The sequence below is a fragment of the Dipteris shenzhenensis genome, chromosome 28 (assembly GCF_047967505.1).
Source record: "Dipteris shenzhenensis isolate YYH24624 ecotype China chromosome 28, Dip_SZ_1.0, whole genome shotgun sequence".
In the NCBI taxonomy this organism is placed as follows: Eukaryota; Viridiplantae; Streptophyta; class Polypodiopsida; order Gleicheniales; family Dipteridaceae; genus Dipteris; species Dipteris shenzhenensis.
In genome coordinates, this window is record NC_141623.1 from 27,054,576 (window position 1) to 27,073,504 (window position 18,929).

Here is an 18,929-nt window from a genome sequence, read left to right on the forward strand (position 1 = left end):
GGTACAAGAACAAAAAAGCCACCATGATCTTCAACGACGATCTTGATCAATTGTAGGATGAATCTTTACCAATCAAGGACAGAGAATTCCTATCCCCCCCCTTCATCATTCCTAAGAATGTTGCTGCTACATCTAATGTTCCTGGTGTTCAGACTCCACATACCTCAACAAATGTCAATTAAGAACTTGCTTGAAGTGCTACCTCCGCAGTTGGTCTGTATCTTTGGTTACCCTACGGTGACTGGCTTGCTTGTAAAATCCGTAGGACCATATCTGCTCAAAATGCTAGTCGGCAATCATATTCTTTCAGGTATACATCATGACCAAAGTGGAAATTAGTTTGACAGATACTGTAAGGCAGTGGAACTTATAATAAGAGGTGTTAGTGCCTGCGCTCAGTCAACAGCATTTGAATATTAGTAATGAGTATTGTTCGCTGAACTTCCAATTTGTGAAGGGCATATCTTCTGTTTGCTATCAGATTTGTTTATGATTTTTCTGCAAGTCACGTTACCATTCTTTAAGCAGCTCAAGTCAGCATGTATATATATCTAGATGAATCCAGGAACACAAATTCATCCTCTAAAATTACAACACAGAGTGAAGTTTCAATCTCATGACGGTCACTCATAAAATTGAAAACCATAAACATCACGCATAGCAAGGACTAGCAACTATGACATCCCCACTGACATCATCAACGCCCAACAGTGGGTGTAGACCATAGTATAAACATATGCTCTCACACATACAAATCCACACACCCACACATACTTGAGCATCCATTTATGCAAAGGTCAGCATGTACAAAATAATTGTCACATATATGTTGAAATTAAACTGGTACTAGTGATGCAAATAGCCTCCCATTATCAAATTTGCACTTTTTTACAAACTGTGCATAGAATGATAAAAGCCCCTGCTCTTTGAAGGGGTATATGTACACACATCACAGCTTTCAAGTTTAGAATAAAGTAAGTGAAGGCCATTGTCACTGATCTATTACTTATGGCATATAGCGACACACCCAGAGAAGTAAATCCACCCTATGTGGGGATCTTGTAAATTGGCTTAGTAGTTTTTACGATAAAGAATAGTCACACCTTTTGAAAAACCTAACTTTCAAGCATCAAGATCAGGGCCTGGATAGGCCGGCAAACACATAATCCGCTTATCCTCCACTGGAGAACCAATTGTAAAATGGTAGAGGCTCTGAAATGCCTTTCCTTTTAGTCCTAAAATTTGATGCACTGCCAAGACCAACAGTCCAACTCTGATATGAAACTATTTTTCATTAAAACAGATGGTTATAAAGCTTTGAGCAAAAATACAAAACAAAGTATTGAAAATTTTACAAGCTACCTTTTTCCTGTACACACTTTTCTAATTTAGTATTTGGCTTTAATAAGTGAAGAACTCCAAAAATGATAAATCACAACCAAATGAAATAATTCAAACACATGTTAAGCAAACAGTCAGGGAAAAACACAGGCAGAAGAAGGGGCAGAGAGAGAGAGAGAGAGACACACACACACCTGGTTCATCAAAATAGCAACCTATTCCTGTGGCAGAAATACCAACTGCATGAGCCTCAAGATACAGCAGCTGCCCAAGCACTCCAGACTCCCAAAATAACCGTGGATACATCCATGCACCCGTTTCATTTATTGCATCAAAATGAGCTATCATTCCTAGACTGAAACAACTGTCTCCAGCTATGTCCTGTGGTCAAAGGCATGTGGACATTGAAGTAAATAGCCAAACGGAAGTTCAATTTCATGTAATCATTTGGAAGACTACGATAATAAGCAGATGGATACGAAAGTAAATAGCCTAATACGAGTTTGATATAGTATAAACTACCTTTTGTAGGAATTGGCAATGAACCATTCACCCGCAGAATATTAAATGGAACAGCAGTGAGCCTTTGGAAAGACGCTTCTAAGTTTAAAACCGGGTAGTATCCAATCCAAAATTCTAAATTCTTATCCCCTAAAATGAAATTGTACATTGTCCCAAAATCACATCCCTTGATGTGCAAACATAATTCTTTTCAGACAAGCCGGGGCAGAGTAGGCTACGTTTGGGCCTGGTTGAAGGCTGGTTTAGGCCTGGTAAAAGGTCACAGGTAGGTCCAGTAAACAGGCCAGTCTGGGGCCACAAAAAACCCTGACCAAGGTCGGGTCATCTGACCTGACCAGCATCAGGTAGACCAGGTCGGGTCAGCCAACCAGACCTGGTCAGGTTTGTCCGCCAGGTCAGCAGGCCAGTCGGAGTTATTAAGCACAGTCTATAGCATATTTCTGGTGTCATTTGAGGTGCAGTTCAGCCTCAGTTACCAGTCAACCAGAGGCGCAGTTCAGCCCTGGAGTTGTACACATTCATTGGAGGGTTTCCTCAGCAATACAAGCAACGATTTTTCCTGAAATACTTGCCCAGTATATTCTCTATTTGCATTCTGCTGTCTCTCTCCATTCACAGATCTGCTCTCAGTTTGTTCGCATATTCTGCTGCACTTTCACATCCTCTACCTCAGGTCGACTCAGGTTACCATGGCTAGCCTTATCTTCAACCATGACTTTAGAAGCTAAGGGTTATTAGAGGTGTTGGTACGCATGTATACGCAGATGGTTTGAGAGTCTGCGGCTCCATATGGACAGATTAGCCCCCTTTCGGTATAGCCTCGCGGCCCCTTCTCTTCCACTCACTAATAACCCAATTATCTAGAGGGTCTCTCACAGCTACACATGTTCAGGACTTGGTTAGCCCCTAGCGAGCTTCCTGTGAAGCTCAGCTTCTACAGGGACCATTGCTTATGGATATCAAAGGAGGGCTTCTTAGAGGGTTAGCCCCTAGCGAGCTTCCTGTGAAGCTCAGCTTCTACAAGGACCACTGTGTACGGATATCAGAGGAGGGCTTCATAGAACCACCAAGCTATACACGGGATCCACTTCCCCCATTCTTTGAGGACATCCATCGGTCAGTTCCGTATCTCATCGCACTGACTACACATTGAGAGTGGGCGGACTAAGGGAATACCTAGAGAGGGCCACATTTGCACTCTATGTGATCGGCAAGGGATTGAGTCAAAGGATCACTTTGCTTTCAGAGCCACAAAAGTCGTGGAAACGGGGACACGAAACAAGCAGATCTTGAAGGGGAACCCTCCTCATTCAAATATTTGGGACTTGAGTTTTGGAAACAATTACAAGTGGATTAAGTGTGTGGCAAGGAGTCATGGAAGGGTTTGCAGCTTTCAAAACAAATGCAAGAAAGCACATCTGTGGGGCTGAAGAAACTAGCTAACGGGAAGGCACCAATGTTAGAAAATACCCAACAGAGGGTACACGCAGCGGAAGACTTATAGTAATGCCCAAGAGCTCACACAGTGTGCGGTGTGGGTGTGGAATCACAAACTTCTTTACTTATGTGCATACAAAAGGTGTGCAGACTCATCAATAGACAATGAACCAACCAGATAGAGAAACCACCAAAATATATATTTCCGTCCACAAGTATGGACACAATACAAAAGAGACGGATCCAGAGTCCCACCAATGATGTGGTCCTCTGATCTTACCACAAGGTCCTTCTCCTACTGCTAGCTATCTCTAGACTCGAGCCCACGTGCTCCCGAGCGTCTGTAGACTTTCCGTCTAGTGTGTTCTTCTCCACCTTACTGCCTGTGAATCAGCCTAGGTGGGCAGCCCCTGCCAAGCTTTGTCTGCAGCACACAGATCCCTGTTCCACTGCTCCAACCTGCTTGTGAATGGCTGCTCCAGAAGGTATAGTGATCTCAGCACCTTGCTGCCCTAGATGACAGCCAAGGTCCCAGCCCTTTCCTGGCTAAGTCTGCAGCCCTTCAAGCACCTCTCTATCCTCCTGGATGGAGGCCCAAAGGGTGGCTTCCTGCTGCTCCTTTCTGCCCTGGATCTGCTAGCTGCTGGATAATTGAATGAGGCCCAATGGCCTCTTTATATAGGCCCCAAGGGGGCTGGCAAAATACCGACCAGCCTGCTGCAGACTGGCCGACCAGTCTGTGGCTGGTCCAGCCCTATACGGGCTCACAACCCAGGGCTTTTATGGCCCAAACTTCCAGGGCTTTTGGCCCTCCATTCAAGGCAGGGTTCCAGCCTATAGAAGGCATACCTTCTGCCCTCTGTCAGCCATATTTGCTTCTGCACATGCTGACATAACTGCGCCTCTGCCAGGCCCTCTCCCAGTTCCGTACAGAGCCGTACGGGTTCCTTGTGCTGGCTACTGCTTCGCCTTTTGCTGCTGCAGATCCATCCTAGCTCCGCGTACCCACCATCTCTTTGATTCTTGCCCACATGGCATCCAATCAGATGCCCATGTGACAAGACACTCAAACCCTAGGTTCACCCCCCCCATGTTCTCCTCATATGGGGGCTTACAAATGGGGAGGTGACCTTTCCAACAACCAGACCCACAAGGCTTAGTTGCAGAGATGCTCACATGGGGAGGGGACAAAACAAAAAAAGTTCACATCATTATAATAAAACAAAACATTGGAACTTCAAGAAAGAGGGGTTCCCAAGAGGGTGGCAAATCAACAGGATAGTGCCATGTTCCACAAAAAAGTGCACAGCAAGATAGCAACAAACTACAGAGTCATCATGGTAAGTAGTACACTGGCTAACCTATATGGCACGATCCTCGAGTAGAAAAGCAACAAGTGAGCAGAGGAACAAATAAGGGCACCATCCCAGATAGGATTCTGGCCCAAACATTGAAGAGAGCCATGTTCTGTTGTTTTGTGGACTTTAGGAAGGCATTTGACACAATATCACACAAAAAACTGTGGGAAAGACTAGAAAAGCTGCGAGTCCCCCAAGCACTCAAAGAAGCCACGCTTAGACTATATGAGAAGGTGCTAGCCAAACTGGCACAGCAACTGGCTGATGGCACCAACAACCAGGGGAAGGTAATCATAAGCAGTAACATAGGGGTCAAGCAAGGCTACCCTCTCTCCCCAACCTTGTTCAGATTGTTACATTGATAAACTGGAAACATGGATGAAAGCCCACCATGGAGGGGGAGTCCAGATTGCAGGCTATGCCCTACTCCTACTCATCTATGCGGATGACATTGCGAAGGGACAAAAAGACGTGCAGAACACACCTAGATGCACAGGGCAAATTCTGCAAACACTCACAAAAGTCATGGAGATGGGGACATGAACCAAGAAGATCTTGAAGGGAAACCCTTGGAAGAAACCACCTCATACAAATATTTGGGACTTGAGTTTGGGGACAACTATAGTGCATTTGGAAAGGTGTCATCGGAGGGTTGAAGGCATTATGCAGCTTTCAAAACAAATGCAAAAAGGCACATCTGTGGGGCTGGAACATGAGAAAGTTTCTGTACACAATGCTCCTACAAACGGTAGTGCTCTCTACAATTGCCCAAGCTGGGCACACGGAGTATCCACGGCACATTGGAAAAGGATAGAGACCATCCACAAACGTTTTCTCATCAGTGAGTTGGAGTTGAAACCCAAACTCCATACCCCATCCTGCTTGCAGAGACGAGGGTGTTATCTCTTGAGGGGGAGGCATAATGCTGGTATATGGCCTACCTCAACAAGCTCGAAAAGATCGATGCAAGCAGGATCCCATCCAAGGCAATGGATGCCACTGTCCACAAGAACCACACGGTGGCATAGAGAAGGGGAACAGTAGGAAATACTGGCTGCCTATATCCGAGAGAAGAGAGAAGAAATCAAAAATCTGGTCATTTACCTAGATGAGTCCAGGAAGATGCCCAAACTCATCCTCTAAAAACACAATATAGTGCAGTTTCAATCTCATGATAGTCACTCATAAGGTTGAAACCCATAAACTCCATCACGCATATCAAGGACTAGCTACTATGACATCCCCACTGACGTCATCAGTGCCCAACAGTGGGTGTAGACCATAGTATAAACATATGCTCTCATACAAACAAATCCACACCCCCACACATACTTGAGCATCCATTTATACAAAGTCTTCATACTGAGTTTTTGTCGGCACTCCGGAGGTGAAGGGCAGACTCAGCCATGACGAAGGCTAGCACTAAAGGAGAAGGCTAATCAAAAGGTAGTCCAAAATCTCTTCATTCAAGCTACAACTGCTTGTGAAGACTAAATGATTTCATTTTAGTCTCTCCCATACGAGCATCTAAATCTAGCTGATAGGGCAACGGACCAATTAAGATAGATAGAATTATCGCAAATCTGGTCAAGCAGAAAATGCTGCATAAACTATGGCAAGACCCGGGCCTGAAAATGGACATCCACAATCGATAAATCAATCAAATGGACAGATATGCAATGCAAGATTATCTCGGGGAGGACATATCATGGTACAAAAGACTCTTAATCTGTAAAGGAAGGACCGGCTCTCAAAAACTAGAGGTGGAGAAGGGCAGGTGGACAAGACCCAGAACCCCCTAGAATGCAAAGTTCTGTAATTCTTGGTCTCCCGTGGACGTTAATAGACTCTCTCTCTCTCTCTCTCTCCCCCCCCCGTCATCCTCGTGCGGCTTGTCGTGTAGCCCCTCACCCTCCCGTACAGGCCGTACCGCCACCTTCAGCCACCACCGTCATCCGTACAACAGCACAGCAGCCTTTTTGTCCATGTCGTCCAGAGCAGAGCAGAAGGGGAGAGATCTAATACACCTCAAACCGGGCTGATCCCCTAGCCCAGTTTGAGTGGTTAGCTTCAGCTAAGGGGCCCATAGATTGCACAGGCTACCGTTATGGAGTCCCCCTCTTTCCCTAAGATGAAGCAGTTCGCTACCACACCAGTCAGCAAGCCCTCGTACTCTGATATTGCAGCCTCATCAGCGACACCCAGCATGTATGCACTATACTTTAAGCGAAGGATTGGATCAGGCCCACATGTGCAAATCTACTATCTACAGCAGAAGTAAGAGAGCTCAAGCTTATGGTAGCAGCTCTCAGGAAGAAAGTAAAGGAGATGGAAAATAATGGTAAGCAGGAGATCATTGCTGAAGTTCTACAAAAATGCATTTCGTCTCCACCAGCACCAACACTTGTCTCCACGGTCGAAGAGATGATTACCACTCAGGTCAGTTCAGCCAAGAGAGAGATGGCTATTATAGCCAACAACAAAATCAACAAAGCAGATCTTTACACAGAGGTAAAAGAGCAGGAAAACATAACAAAAAACAATAAAATAAAGCGCATTGGGGGGCTGCCAGAGGATTGCCTTGGCTGTCCAATTGATGTATTTACTAAGGGATAAACAGAAGAAATAAAGCTCGCGTGTCTCAAGAAGGAGATACCACAGATAGAATGGGATGAAACTGACAGCAGTTGTATCTCTCAGAAGGGAGCACAAGTATAAGTTTATTTGGAAGAACCAAGATTCTCCGATAGACAAACAAGCTGAAAGGTACACAGATATGGATACCTGAGGAGCTCACTCCGACTCAGCTCAAACAAAGAAATGTTGAACTTGCTAAAGTGAAGGATGCACGCAAAGCTGGAAAATGGGCAGTCTATCGTGATGGACACGCCTTGATTCGTGATTTCAAATCTAAACCCAAAGACTATCAGTCTTAAACTAATGTTATTGAAGCCATTTGTATAAGATAGAATTAGTAGCTACTTATGCATCTAAATAATTGGGGCTAAGTTGCCTTGAGCACTCCCTCAACTCTCTGGATACCCAGATGTATTTGTAACTTTTTTGGTGTGTTGTCCCATAGACCCGTGAGGTCTCCCGCGGACGTTAATAGATCTTTCTTTCTTTCTCTCTCGCGGACAAGTACAGTGAACTACTTGCTGGGCCCCTTAGCCTTTGCCTCATGGATACAAGACTTCGTTGTGCCTCCTCCCCCACTCAGTGCTACCATTTATACCTAGCCTTTTGTATCTTTGCTACTATGCAAGTCACAGAGAAGGCCGCTTCCATGCCCCATCGTGTCCAAATCCACTTTGGTGTGCCCTTGATCCAATCTATGTGAGCCACCTTCCAGCCCTACTTGGAGATGATGTACACCTCGCCCACGCCTCGGACACCCTTGCCTCAATGGTACAAGTCGTTGCTACCAGATCTTTCCCCACGACTCAATCTACACATGTCCTAGCTAGGAAGATGCCTCAAAACCCTTGGTTCGATGACGAGTGTAGAGATGAGACCTCACCTCACACATGAGCGAGCCTTAGGCCATCTGACGCTAGCTGAGGCACAAGGGATCTCATGATGATTGACAAGTCGTAAGAGGCGGGTTTTCCTCACATAGAATGGATGACCTGATTAGATCATTTAGAGGGGGAGATCCTACCATTGGATGGGGGCTTCTATCCGAGGGGAAGCCGCCTATTCCCACAAATCCAAATGTTTGGCACACATATGCATGCTCTCTCTATGATGTCCCAATATAAGCACCACCTGATATGTCCACTATGCCCAGGCCCACTACTGGTCAGTTGTTCATTGCGCAGAATGTACGTGCAGCAGTCTATCCGGAGAGCACAAGATCATGAGGGACTACGGACTGAGCACTTCACACATGGGCTGAAGGTCCATGCTCCGGTCCTAGAGCGGATGTCCAACCATGCGGTATGTCTCGGCTTCCCACCTGCTTGGAGCACTACCACTATTGTACCGATACACAAAACAAGGGACCCCATGGACACTGGGAACTACCGCACTCTTATGATTGGTCACACTTAGCCCAAGATTTATGGATCGGTACTAGAGAGAGAGATCAGTTGCCACACAAAGACTCATGAGCAACGGGCTCTATGGCAGGCAAGACTTCGAAGGCAATACTCCACCCTAGACCATATCTTCACCCTCGGAGCCATCATTATGGAGGCAAGGTCGAGACGTCAAAAAGTCTACGCTTGCTTTGTAGACTTTCCGAAGGCCTTCAATACTGTCCCACAATCACACCTGATCAAGAGATTATAGGCGATACAAATTCCAAAGATTATGATTTGGAGGGTGATGAGCCTATATGCCATCACGGGAAGAGTTCGTGCCCCGGGAGGCTTATTGGATTGGGTTAAGAGCACGATCCAAAAGAAGCAAGGATGCCCACCTTTCACTGATTCTCTTTAGGCTCTACTTTGATGAGATCACATCCTTTATAGACCACCTAGGAGGAGAGGTATCACTATCGGCTGACAAATTAAATATTTGCAGCTTATCAGTTTGTCAGAGACCTCCAGACAACTTTTAGCCAGGTCCGGACAGCAATAGAAAGGTCTCAAGAAAAGCATAAGAAGGCTGCAAGTAAGCATAGGAGACAATTAGATCTCAAGGAAGGGGATTGGGTGCTTTTGAAGTTTGAGAAAGCTAGGCTCCACAAGCTAAAGGGCAAGCAAAAAGTGTATGCAAAGTTATCTCCCAGATACTATGGCCCTTTCAAGGTTACAGAAGAGATTAATGAGGTTGCATACAGGTTGGCACTGCCAAAGCATTGGAGGATTCACAATGCCTTTCATGTGAGTCTTCTAAAGAAATTTCAAGGTCCGGAGCCTACGGAGCCAGTAACAGAGGATCCACCAAAAGTGGATGAGCTGGAGGAAGTCCTTCAGCTAGAACAAATTGTGTATCATATTGTACGCAAAGGCCCCCAGGGCAAGGAATTTTACATGTATCTTGTAAAATTCAAAAACTATTCAGCATTGGATGCCAAGTGGATGGATGAAGACATGTTGGCTAATCATCCACAACTTTTGGATATTAACAAGGAAGCTTTTCAGTTGAAGTCAACTAAATAGAAGCCGAGGGTCACCAAGCTGTAAATACTCCAAACTCAAAGTTCCTGTTGACCATTTATTGATCATAATCAATGAGTTCTTCATTTATTTAATTATGTTCAAAAAGTTATATTTATTTCATCAAAGTATTAACTTCGGTCAAAGATACTTAACTCCGGTTAAGTAAGCCTAAACCCGGTTAGGAAGACTTGGTTTAGGCCAAGATGGTTAACTACAATTAACCAAAGAACCAAAACGCTGACTTCGGTCAAAGAGGGTTGACTTCAGTCAACAAAACTTGGCTCACGCCAAGAGGGTTAACTTTAGTTAACCAAGATGTGCCAATCTCGATTGGAGAGACTTGGCCATAATTAAGGCGCTTTGACTGATGATCAAGCACCTTAATTACGATCAAGATGATTGACCTCAGTCGACTAAAAAAATTGTTTTATGTTTATGTGCACATGTTTGCTTGGTGGGGACACCCACAGAGACTAGGATTAGTCTAGAATTTATTTGCATGCAAAGGCGCTAATGATTAATGGGTGCCATGGCTATGCACTTTAATTAATGGTTGCAGGTTCTAAGAGGTGTTGATTGCCCAAGCGCTATGGAGCCAGTGGGTAGCTAGGAGATGTCCATGTGACCCAGGGCTATGAAGACCCTAGAGATTTTCCCTTTGAGGCATGTAACTAAATTTTAGTTACATATTTTGACACTTGGCATGTTGCCAAAAGAAATGAGCTATGAGCTCTTGTAAATGGATTCACGTTTTGAAATTTGTAACAGCAGTTGTACGCTCAACTCTTTGTACTCAGAAATTCTCAAGTAATAAAGATCTTCGGGGGAGTCCAGCCTGACGATTGTATTGGGCCCTAATGTGTGTGGAGAGAGAGAAAGAGAGAGAGGGAAAGTTATCTATAAGAGAAAGAGCGCAGAGAGAAGAGAGCGCGCAGAAATTTTGTAGAATCAAACGACTCCTATCTATAACCTCAGTTAAACTTTGTTTCAACAAGGAGATGACCCTACCCTTCCCTCTGAAAAGGTCCATTAGACAAGGATGCCCTATAGCTCCTCTTCTTTGGGATGGCTTTTCAAAAACAGATAGATGAAGGTAATCTCAGAGGAATTGAGCTTCCAGGTGGGATGTAGCTTGTAACCCAACAGTTTGCTGACGACACAAACCTTACTCTAAGAAACAGCCCTGAAGATGTTTCAAACAGGCTCATACGCCTTGACACCTTCTGCACTGCCTCACGGTCCAAAACAAACCACTCCAAAACAGGATATGCAGTGTTGCCTGACAAAGAGCAACCAACCCTGGTACAGCTAGGATGCAAAAAAATACTGTCTTCAGACTACTGGGTACCAATGGGATTTAGAGTCACCATGAAGGACAGATGGGAGTGGTTTCTGAACAGGTTCAGGTCCAAGCTTGACAAGTGGAGAGGTTTCCAAGCCAACTTGGCAGGTAGAAGGGCTGTGCTCAATCACTGTTTATACCCTATGTCTATTTTCTACCTTTCCTGCTAGTGCCCCTCTAAGACCGGCCTTGAAATGTTTATCAGACTCTGCAGAAACTTTCTGTGGGGGGGATCCAACACTAAGAGAAGAATATCAAAAGTCAAGTAGATGGAAGACATGGCCTGAATTAGAAGGGAGTTCAAATTATCCAACCAGGATCAGGTTCTAGTTATGAGCAGGATTCTCCTATGGAAAGGTAACGTCACTTGGAAAGGGTGCCATGTTCTTAACCTGCTCAAAGAATTTTGCTGGATTGGTAGCTCTCACCTACTCCCTATACCCACCCCCTGCAGTGATATTGAGGAGATAGCCAGAACGCTTAACTTAAAATGGAAGGTTGTTGATAACCAAGCTAAGTGGCAGTACAGGTTCCGACTCATTTGGCACAAAGACATTCCTAAAAAATACTCTACCTTGCTGTGGCTCATCCTACATAAGGCTGTCTGGACCAATTGCAGAATTGAGAGGATAGGAAAGGGGACAGGACTCTGTAAAAGATGCCCCACCAAAAGGAAGATGTGTTCCATCTTTTCATCACATGTCCTGAAGCCAGGAAAGTTTGGAAGTACATCCAGATCCAAGTTGGGGAGACAATCAACTGGAAGGCAATTCTCCTTGGGGACTCCTTCAAAACCCCTCGCTCTACTTGGTTAACCCTGAGAGCTTATGCATTGTGGGCTATTTGGATCTCAAGAAACTTTACCAATTCCAATTGTTGGAGTTAGTTCCATTGATATGTTCTCACGAAAATGTCTCTATTTTTCAAAGGCAATAGGTTTTCTAACAAAAAGGCTTTTCATGTTAGCAGGCGGAGCCTCTACTCGATCAGCAGATTCATAACTACAATGAGGCCCTCTCTCAGTTACAGGAAGAAGCTGATGAACACTCCAAGGACTTCAACTGCAGAGAGATTTCTGGTTGTTTGCAGAATCATGACCACCCTCCACTATATCCTGTCAAAGAGGAAACCTTTTGAAGCGAATAATTGACTCCAATTCTGGGTCTTATCTTGAGATGTACTCCTCCTGCTGGACCTACAATTTGGCAACCTGCTGTTTTGATCACTTATCTTGATGGATCTCTGTGTCTTCACACTCACGAGTTTCAATAGATGTCTCTTGATGTTTTAACTCATGTCAAAAGTTGTGTACTGTTTTGCTGTAATGAGCTGGTGACCTACAATGTATAAATCTCTTGTGAATATATAATACAAAAAATATTTTCTGCCCAAAAAAGAATGTGGGAGGCTGGACTTTGGACGGGTCATAGCATTGGAAGATGAAATATCAGAGATAGATATACTTATAGTTTGGAATCATGGGAACATGAGGGGAATGAATCGCTAGAAATTAAAGGATTTTTCAAAACTTCAATATGGGACACAAAAACACGCAGAGGGAGAGGATTTGGTGGGATAGTATGCTACATCAGCATGGCATTTGGAAAAAAAGGCAAGGTCATTAAAGAATACCCACATAGCAATATATGTGGTTGGAAATAGCAGCAAAAGAGGGAAAAGCTAGAGCTATACACATTCAGGACCTAGCTAGCACAGGCAGAGCTCCATGTGAAGCTCAGCCTCTATCGGGACCACTGCTTCACATTTCAGTAGAGGGTTTCATCATTCCACCAGGATACGCCCCGATCCACCTACCACATTCACTCAGGATTGCACTTGGACAGTTACATGTGTCATCGCACCGGCTTCGTATCGAGAGCAAGCATGCAGAGGGGATACCCAGGGAGAGTTGCATCTGCACATTGTGTGAGTCACATGAGGTGGAGTCAGAGGAGTGCTTTCTTTTCCGTTGCCCAGTCTACTATGAGATTCATGGACGATACCATTGCCTTTTCAGAGACGGGTTCGAGGGCCTCTCCACACTCCTCCTATACCCAGACCAGAGATGCCTGGTAGCTTTTATTCACGAGGCGGTCCGGCATAGAGATCGTCTCATCAAATCGAGGAGATAGGAGCAAGGTGTTGGAATGGTCACCTCCCCATCTGTAAGCCCCCAAATAAGGAGAGCGTGGGGGAGGTGGACCTAGGGCTAGGGCTGCCACATGGGCATCTGATTGGATGCCATGTGGGCAGCATCCCCAGAGAAGAAGTCATGGAGAGGGGGCTGCCACTTGGGCAGCACCTCACAAGAAAGCAACAAGGAGAGGAGGGGCTGCCATGTGGGTAGCACACCTCAGAAGATACCTGGAAGATTGGAGGGTCTTTGGAAGCCTGGATCTACACGGATATGCCACAAAGGGACCTGCAACAGTACGGAGCTTTGGAGCTGTAAGTACAGAGCAGAGGCGTGGGATCTAAGGGCTGGAATAGCCTTGAACAGGAGGCAGAACTGCAGGCAGCAGATGAGCAGGCTGGAGGCACCTGCGTGGCGGGCTGTCTGGCAGAGTATATGGGCAGGCTCAGGGCCTGCATCAGGCCTGACAGAAGGCGCGGACAGGAACAAAGCCAGCAGCCCAAAAGGGCCTGGCAAAGACCCTTATGTAGGGCTGTTTGGACCAGCCAACCAGGTTGGCCAGCAAGCAGACTGGTCGGCCAGGATGAGGCTGGCTGGTCGGTTTTTTCAGCAGGCCTTTGGGCCTTTAAAAGGAGGGCCTCCAGGCCCTCACAAATCATCACTTGGAGCAGCATTTCAGGCAGCAGCAGGAGTAGCAGACCAGCCACCTGTGGGCCTCTATACAGGGGAAGACAAGTGGGCTGTAGAGCTGCAGACCTAGCTCAGGTGCCGCCCACCTAGGCTGGCTTCCAGACAGCAAGGTGGAAGGGATCGGGACGAAGAGTCTACATACGCTCGAGGTGGAGCACACGGGCTGAGTGTTCTAGAGATATCAGGCAGATAGTAGAAGTACCTTGTGGTAAGATCAAAGGACCACGCTCTGGTGGGACTTTGGATCTCTCTCTTTTGTATTGTGTCCATAGCTTTGGACGAAAATATATTCTTTTGGTGGTTTCTATATCTGGCTGGATCATTGTCTATTTACTCGTCTGCACATCGATGTGAAGCACATAAGTTGAAGAAATTTGTGATTCCACACCCCACACACTATGTGAGCTCCTGGGCTATTCTATCAGTGCCCGGCCCATCCCAGAGTACGATCACAGAGTTCTTCCAAGCAGAGCAAGTTGCTGTCACGGTTAGCAGGAGAGGCAGAGACCCTGAGACCGAGACCCTGAGACCGAGACACGACACACCAGGCAGAGGACAGACGCACAAATCACTCACTGACATCTCTTCTCTCTTTAGGCCTGGGATGCAACCGACCGGGGTTACAGTGGCGCTTGTCAAACACCGAGTAGCAGCTAGGAGGACACAACAGGTTACTCATCCGGATAGCCGACAGCAATTCATTACTAGCTTCCTGCTTGCACTGCCTAGTCCGCCGCAGGGTGTATCTTGATGTTCTATATGCCTATTGTATTGTATTGGATCAGACTGTGTCTCCACATGAAAATGATGATGCCAGGATGGCTGCTTAGGTTTATGGTGGACATGTCTATGATATCATTAACTATGTCTACACAATTTTCTAGCATGGGTTAGGATGCTCGCTTAGTAGCTCCACCCTTTTGCTCACTTGTATCAGGTTTTTCTTCAGTCTCATAGACCCATCGGTCTTCAGCAAACTTTCTTTCTTTCTTTCTTTCTACAAAGCATGCAATTATCTTGATAGGGGACTTCAATGCAAGAATGATGCAAGGCATCATTGGAACGGAGGGGAGAGACCCCATATGGATGGAAGAAATAGAAGAGGATGATGAAGAAAGGGCAAGAAAAGAACATCAAGGGATGCCGGGGAAATCACCCAGAAGGGGAGGCACCTCCTCACATTGTGTGGATGCTTTGGATTGCAAATTTGTAATGGCACTTCATAGTTAAAAACCGGAGGGATACACCTGCAAAACTCCTCGCTATGTGATAATGAGCCCGCATGCAAGGCACATACTCAAGTTCCTCAAGATTGAGGGGGCGACTCTCGAGTCCGACCATAGAGCAATGTCTCCAGGCAAAATAGGAAAGAAAAATGCTGTAAAAAAACAGAGTACTGTGTAATTAAGGCTGAGAATAGGATACAAAAGGCTCATATTTGTGAGTGGAAAATAGAGACAATACTATCACAAGGTCAAATGCCATCTACTTGCCATGAAATGAACAAATACATTACAGATTTGGTGCAGATAACAGCCCAAAAATGCTTTTATAAAAGTAAGGAAAGGAACATTGGAATGCCATATGACCAAGAACATAAAAATGTAAATAGGGCCTGGAAAACAACAGAGGGCAAAGCTTTAGCATACAAACTAGTGGTGTGGAACAAAAAGAAATTCTCTTAAAAGCAAGCAGCTTCAAAGTTCTGAGGAGCTAAAAGAAACCCCGGTGGGAAAGACTGGAACCCTCATGAGCTTAGAGAGGCTACCTCCCGTCTATATGAGAAAGTATTAGCCGAGCTTGCACACAACATTTGGATGGGTCATGCTCCAAAGGGAAAGCTGTCATAAGCAGTGACATAGGTGTCAAACAGGACTGCCCCCTCTCTCCAACTCTTTTTATAGATGATCTGAAAGATTGGATGAGGTGTCCAAATTGCAGGATACACAGCAAAGAGGGGTCCAAATTGCAGGATATGCTCTACTATTACTTATTTACATAGATCATGTAGCCTTCTTCGCAAAGAGCAAGCAGACAAGCACTTTGGATGCACTAGGAGACTCAGGAATGCACGAATGATTTGCTGACAACTACAAGTGGAATGCATGTATAGAAAGAAGAATCCTGAAGGGATTCGAAAGCTTTCTACAGCTTCCAAAATAAGTGCAGGAAGGCACACCTGTGGAATTGGAAAATGAGAAAGATTCTATACACTATGCTTGGGTGTCCAGCATAGGCTCCCGGGCTCTCTAGGACTTAATAGAATAGAATAGAAACTTTACATCAAAGATTTCTCATAGGGGAATCGGGGGTTAGGGGGCTCAGACACACTACCCCATCCTACTGGCTGAGATGGGTATGGTAGCTCTGGAAGGAGGGGCATTATTCCAACTCATGGCTTCAGAAATGGATGCCAGCAAGCTACCTCACAAGGCAGTGGAAGCTACACAAACCATTGCATGGCACTGAGATGGAATGACATTGAAGGAATTATGGGGTATAACAGCTGCTGGTATACCAGAAGATGCATGTGAGATCAAGGAGTTCGTGACACACAAGATGCTACAAAAATTAGTTCCGGAAAAAATATTTTTAAGTTCTAGATTCAGTATTCAGATTATAAACTTCAGCATAATATTTAAAGATAAGAGGCAAACCTGAAAGCAGGACACCTTCATGGCTAAACTCTCGCAGTCAGCACCTAGCAATCTAAACAGTGGCAAATATTGAGGACACTTTTCAGGCTTCTCCCATTGAAACTCTGGCCTCAGAGCCTGTCGCAAAGGATGTTCATGCTCGGAATTCCGCACAAGGAAGTAAAGGCCCTTGGGAAGGCCACTCACCCTGTGAACAAATATAGCCATGTGCACCTCTGCCTTCCACGGCAGTATCCTAAAAGGGAACTGTTGTTCGTCACCCTGAGTTTCAGAATTATAGGCAGAAGGCATTGCCTTCGACAGGATCTGATAAAATGCTTCTCTTTGTAAACTAAATTTGCTGTTGAAGGCCACTGCACTACGACGTTTGTTTACCACTTGCCTCAGTGAGAGAGGTTGGTAGTCATAAGTAGATGCCACTGTTTGAGGCAAGGGCTTTGACCTCCATAGGGTTGGCATTGTTGGCTTTAATGACGCAGATGCTGCTTTATCGATAATGTCCCACCAAACATGCTCTTTGCTTAACGAATTTGGCTTCCCTTTCCAATGTACTGCAGCCATCCGAGAGCAAAGTGATTGAGACAAGGCCTCGGATGGGGAAGTAGTTTCCTGATGAGCACCCGCTGGGAATAGAGCCACAAGGCAATCGGCATGTTCTTGTTCGAGCTCTGGATAACGTCCTCTCTTAAAAGCTCTAGCGAGCATCTGTTTGCGGCCCCCCACTCCTAGCAAATGATCAAGTTCTTCATTTCCCCAGCCTTCTAGCAACACTGAGTCCCAACCGAGGCCCGCACCAGCCATTGAAATGGCCCCGAGTGCATGCCCTACATCATGATTACAGTACCGAAAAGCCCTCTCTCCATACTTCCATGCCTCTCTCCAGAAAATGGATGTCAACCCAACAAAGAACGTGCCTGCCGGAAAGCCCTGGGTCAAGTCGCTCCACAGGTCGGGAGGGATCTCAGCTCTGATCTCGATAGCGTGCTCCTTGGGAGCATAATGGGCGACGAAGGGCGAGTCGGAGACGCCAGGAATCGGCCCAGAGACGAGGTAAGCTTCGGTAGGGTGGAGGTTACCACTGCTGGGGTTGACGCGGAGGGACCAAGTGGAGGAACCGGCGGTTTTCCAAGCGGAGAGGGCGAAGCTATCGTAGAGGAGCTGGGAGAAGGAGGAGAGGGAGAGGGGGGAGGGGGAGGGGGGGGAAGAGAAGGCGAGGGGGTAAGGGGGGGGGGAAGGGGGGGAGGGGGGCAAGTGGAGGAGAGGAATGAGGTGGGAATCGAGGAAGCGACGGAAGGGGAGGGGCTGGTTGGACCAATCGAGGCCATGGGGGCCATCTGCGTAGCGATGGAAGTGGTGCTTGGTGCGGTGATGGTAGGAGGTAACAGTGTCGATATGTGAAGAGGAAGACGAAGAAGATTCAGAAGCCGGAAGCTTGTCAAGCTTCTGTGGCTGCGCAGATGCATCAGAGGAATTGTTAAGCATTGGCTGCTCAGATGCATCACAGGAATTGTTAAGCATTCGCTGTTGCTCAGATTCACAGGAAGAGGACGAAGAAGACGATGACGATGATGATTTTGATGACACAATAGTCAGACCTTTAGTGTAGTTTCGGCCATCCTCCTCAATCGTAGCTTGCAGCTTCTTCTTGGAGTTGCTTGCTTGCTTTGACCACCACAAGTTTGAGGCTCCTCCATAGCTCCATGCTTGCAAGCTCCTCACGCTTAGCATCCGTTCTTGATGATGATGATGATGATGATGATCAACTGATTTTTTTCAATGACTTGCATCCAAAGTGTTTCTTGTTTCCTCCACCTTAGAGCCTTTCAGTTGTAACTCATTTCATCAAAGGTTGGCACTTTTTGGATTCTAGAACACTCACTCTCAAAAACAAGAAGCACTTTTTGGATTCTAGCCACATAAAATCTCGTCTCAGCTCTCAGCCGTCCATTGGCAAGACTCTAAAACCCGGACTTCAGTTTCCCAAAACTCCAGCCAAACCTAACCGGAAAATGGCGAATTCTACCTCCCAGTCCACCTTGACGGCCGAGAAGGGCCACTTTTCACCCTTTCCTGGTCGGATTCCGGCTCTCAGCCTCCAGCCGGTCAGCGAAAATCCTCCCGGCTTCCTCGCCGGAAAGGACTCCCAGTGGCCCTTCCCTACTCCTTAGAGCCTATCAGTTATAACTCATTTCATCAAGGTTGGCACTTTTTGGATTCTAGAACACTCACTTGCAAAAACAACTAGTTCCGGATAGGTAGCTGTATTGAGTGTGAATATTTATAATTTTATCTGAATGTTATAAATATATAGCAATTTGAATATAGCACATGGTAATTAGT

General features: G+C 45.9%; 1 protein-coding gene across 3 annotated transcripts; it reads right to left on the reverse strand.

Annotated features, from left to right (window-relative positions):
• Positions 1-697: 697 nt before the first annotated feature.
• LOC147883393 (nitroreductase family protein) lies at positions 698-18,399 on the reverse strand. Of its 3 annotated transcripts, XM_087399919.1 has the most exons (4): positions 18,185-18,398; positions 16,590-18,038; positions 1,536-1,722; positions 723-1,250 (listed from the first exon to the last, which is right to left on the reverse strand). In XM_087399919.1, the coding sequence occupies exons 1-4, from the start codon at positions 18,281-18,283 to the stop codon at positions 1,123-1,125; spliced, it is 1,863 nt and encodes a 620-aa protein (XP_087256045.1). In that variant the 5' UTR covers positions 18,284-18,398; the 3' UTR covers positions 723-1,122. The 3 variants fall into 3 exon arrangements, with proteins under 3 accessions (XP_087256044.1, XP_087256043.1, XP_087256045.1); XM_087399918.1 differs by having other exon boundaries at positions 698-1,250; positions 1,557-1,722; positions 16,590-18,399; XM_087399917.1 differs by having other exon boundaries at positions 702-1,250; positions 16,590-18,398.
• Between the last annotated feature and the right edge of the window lie 530 nt (positions 18,400-18,929).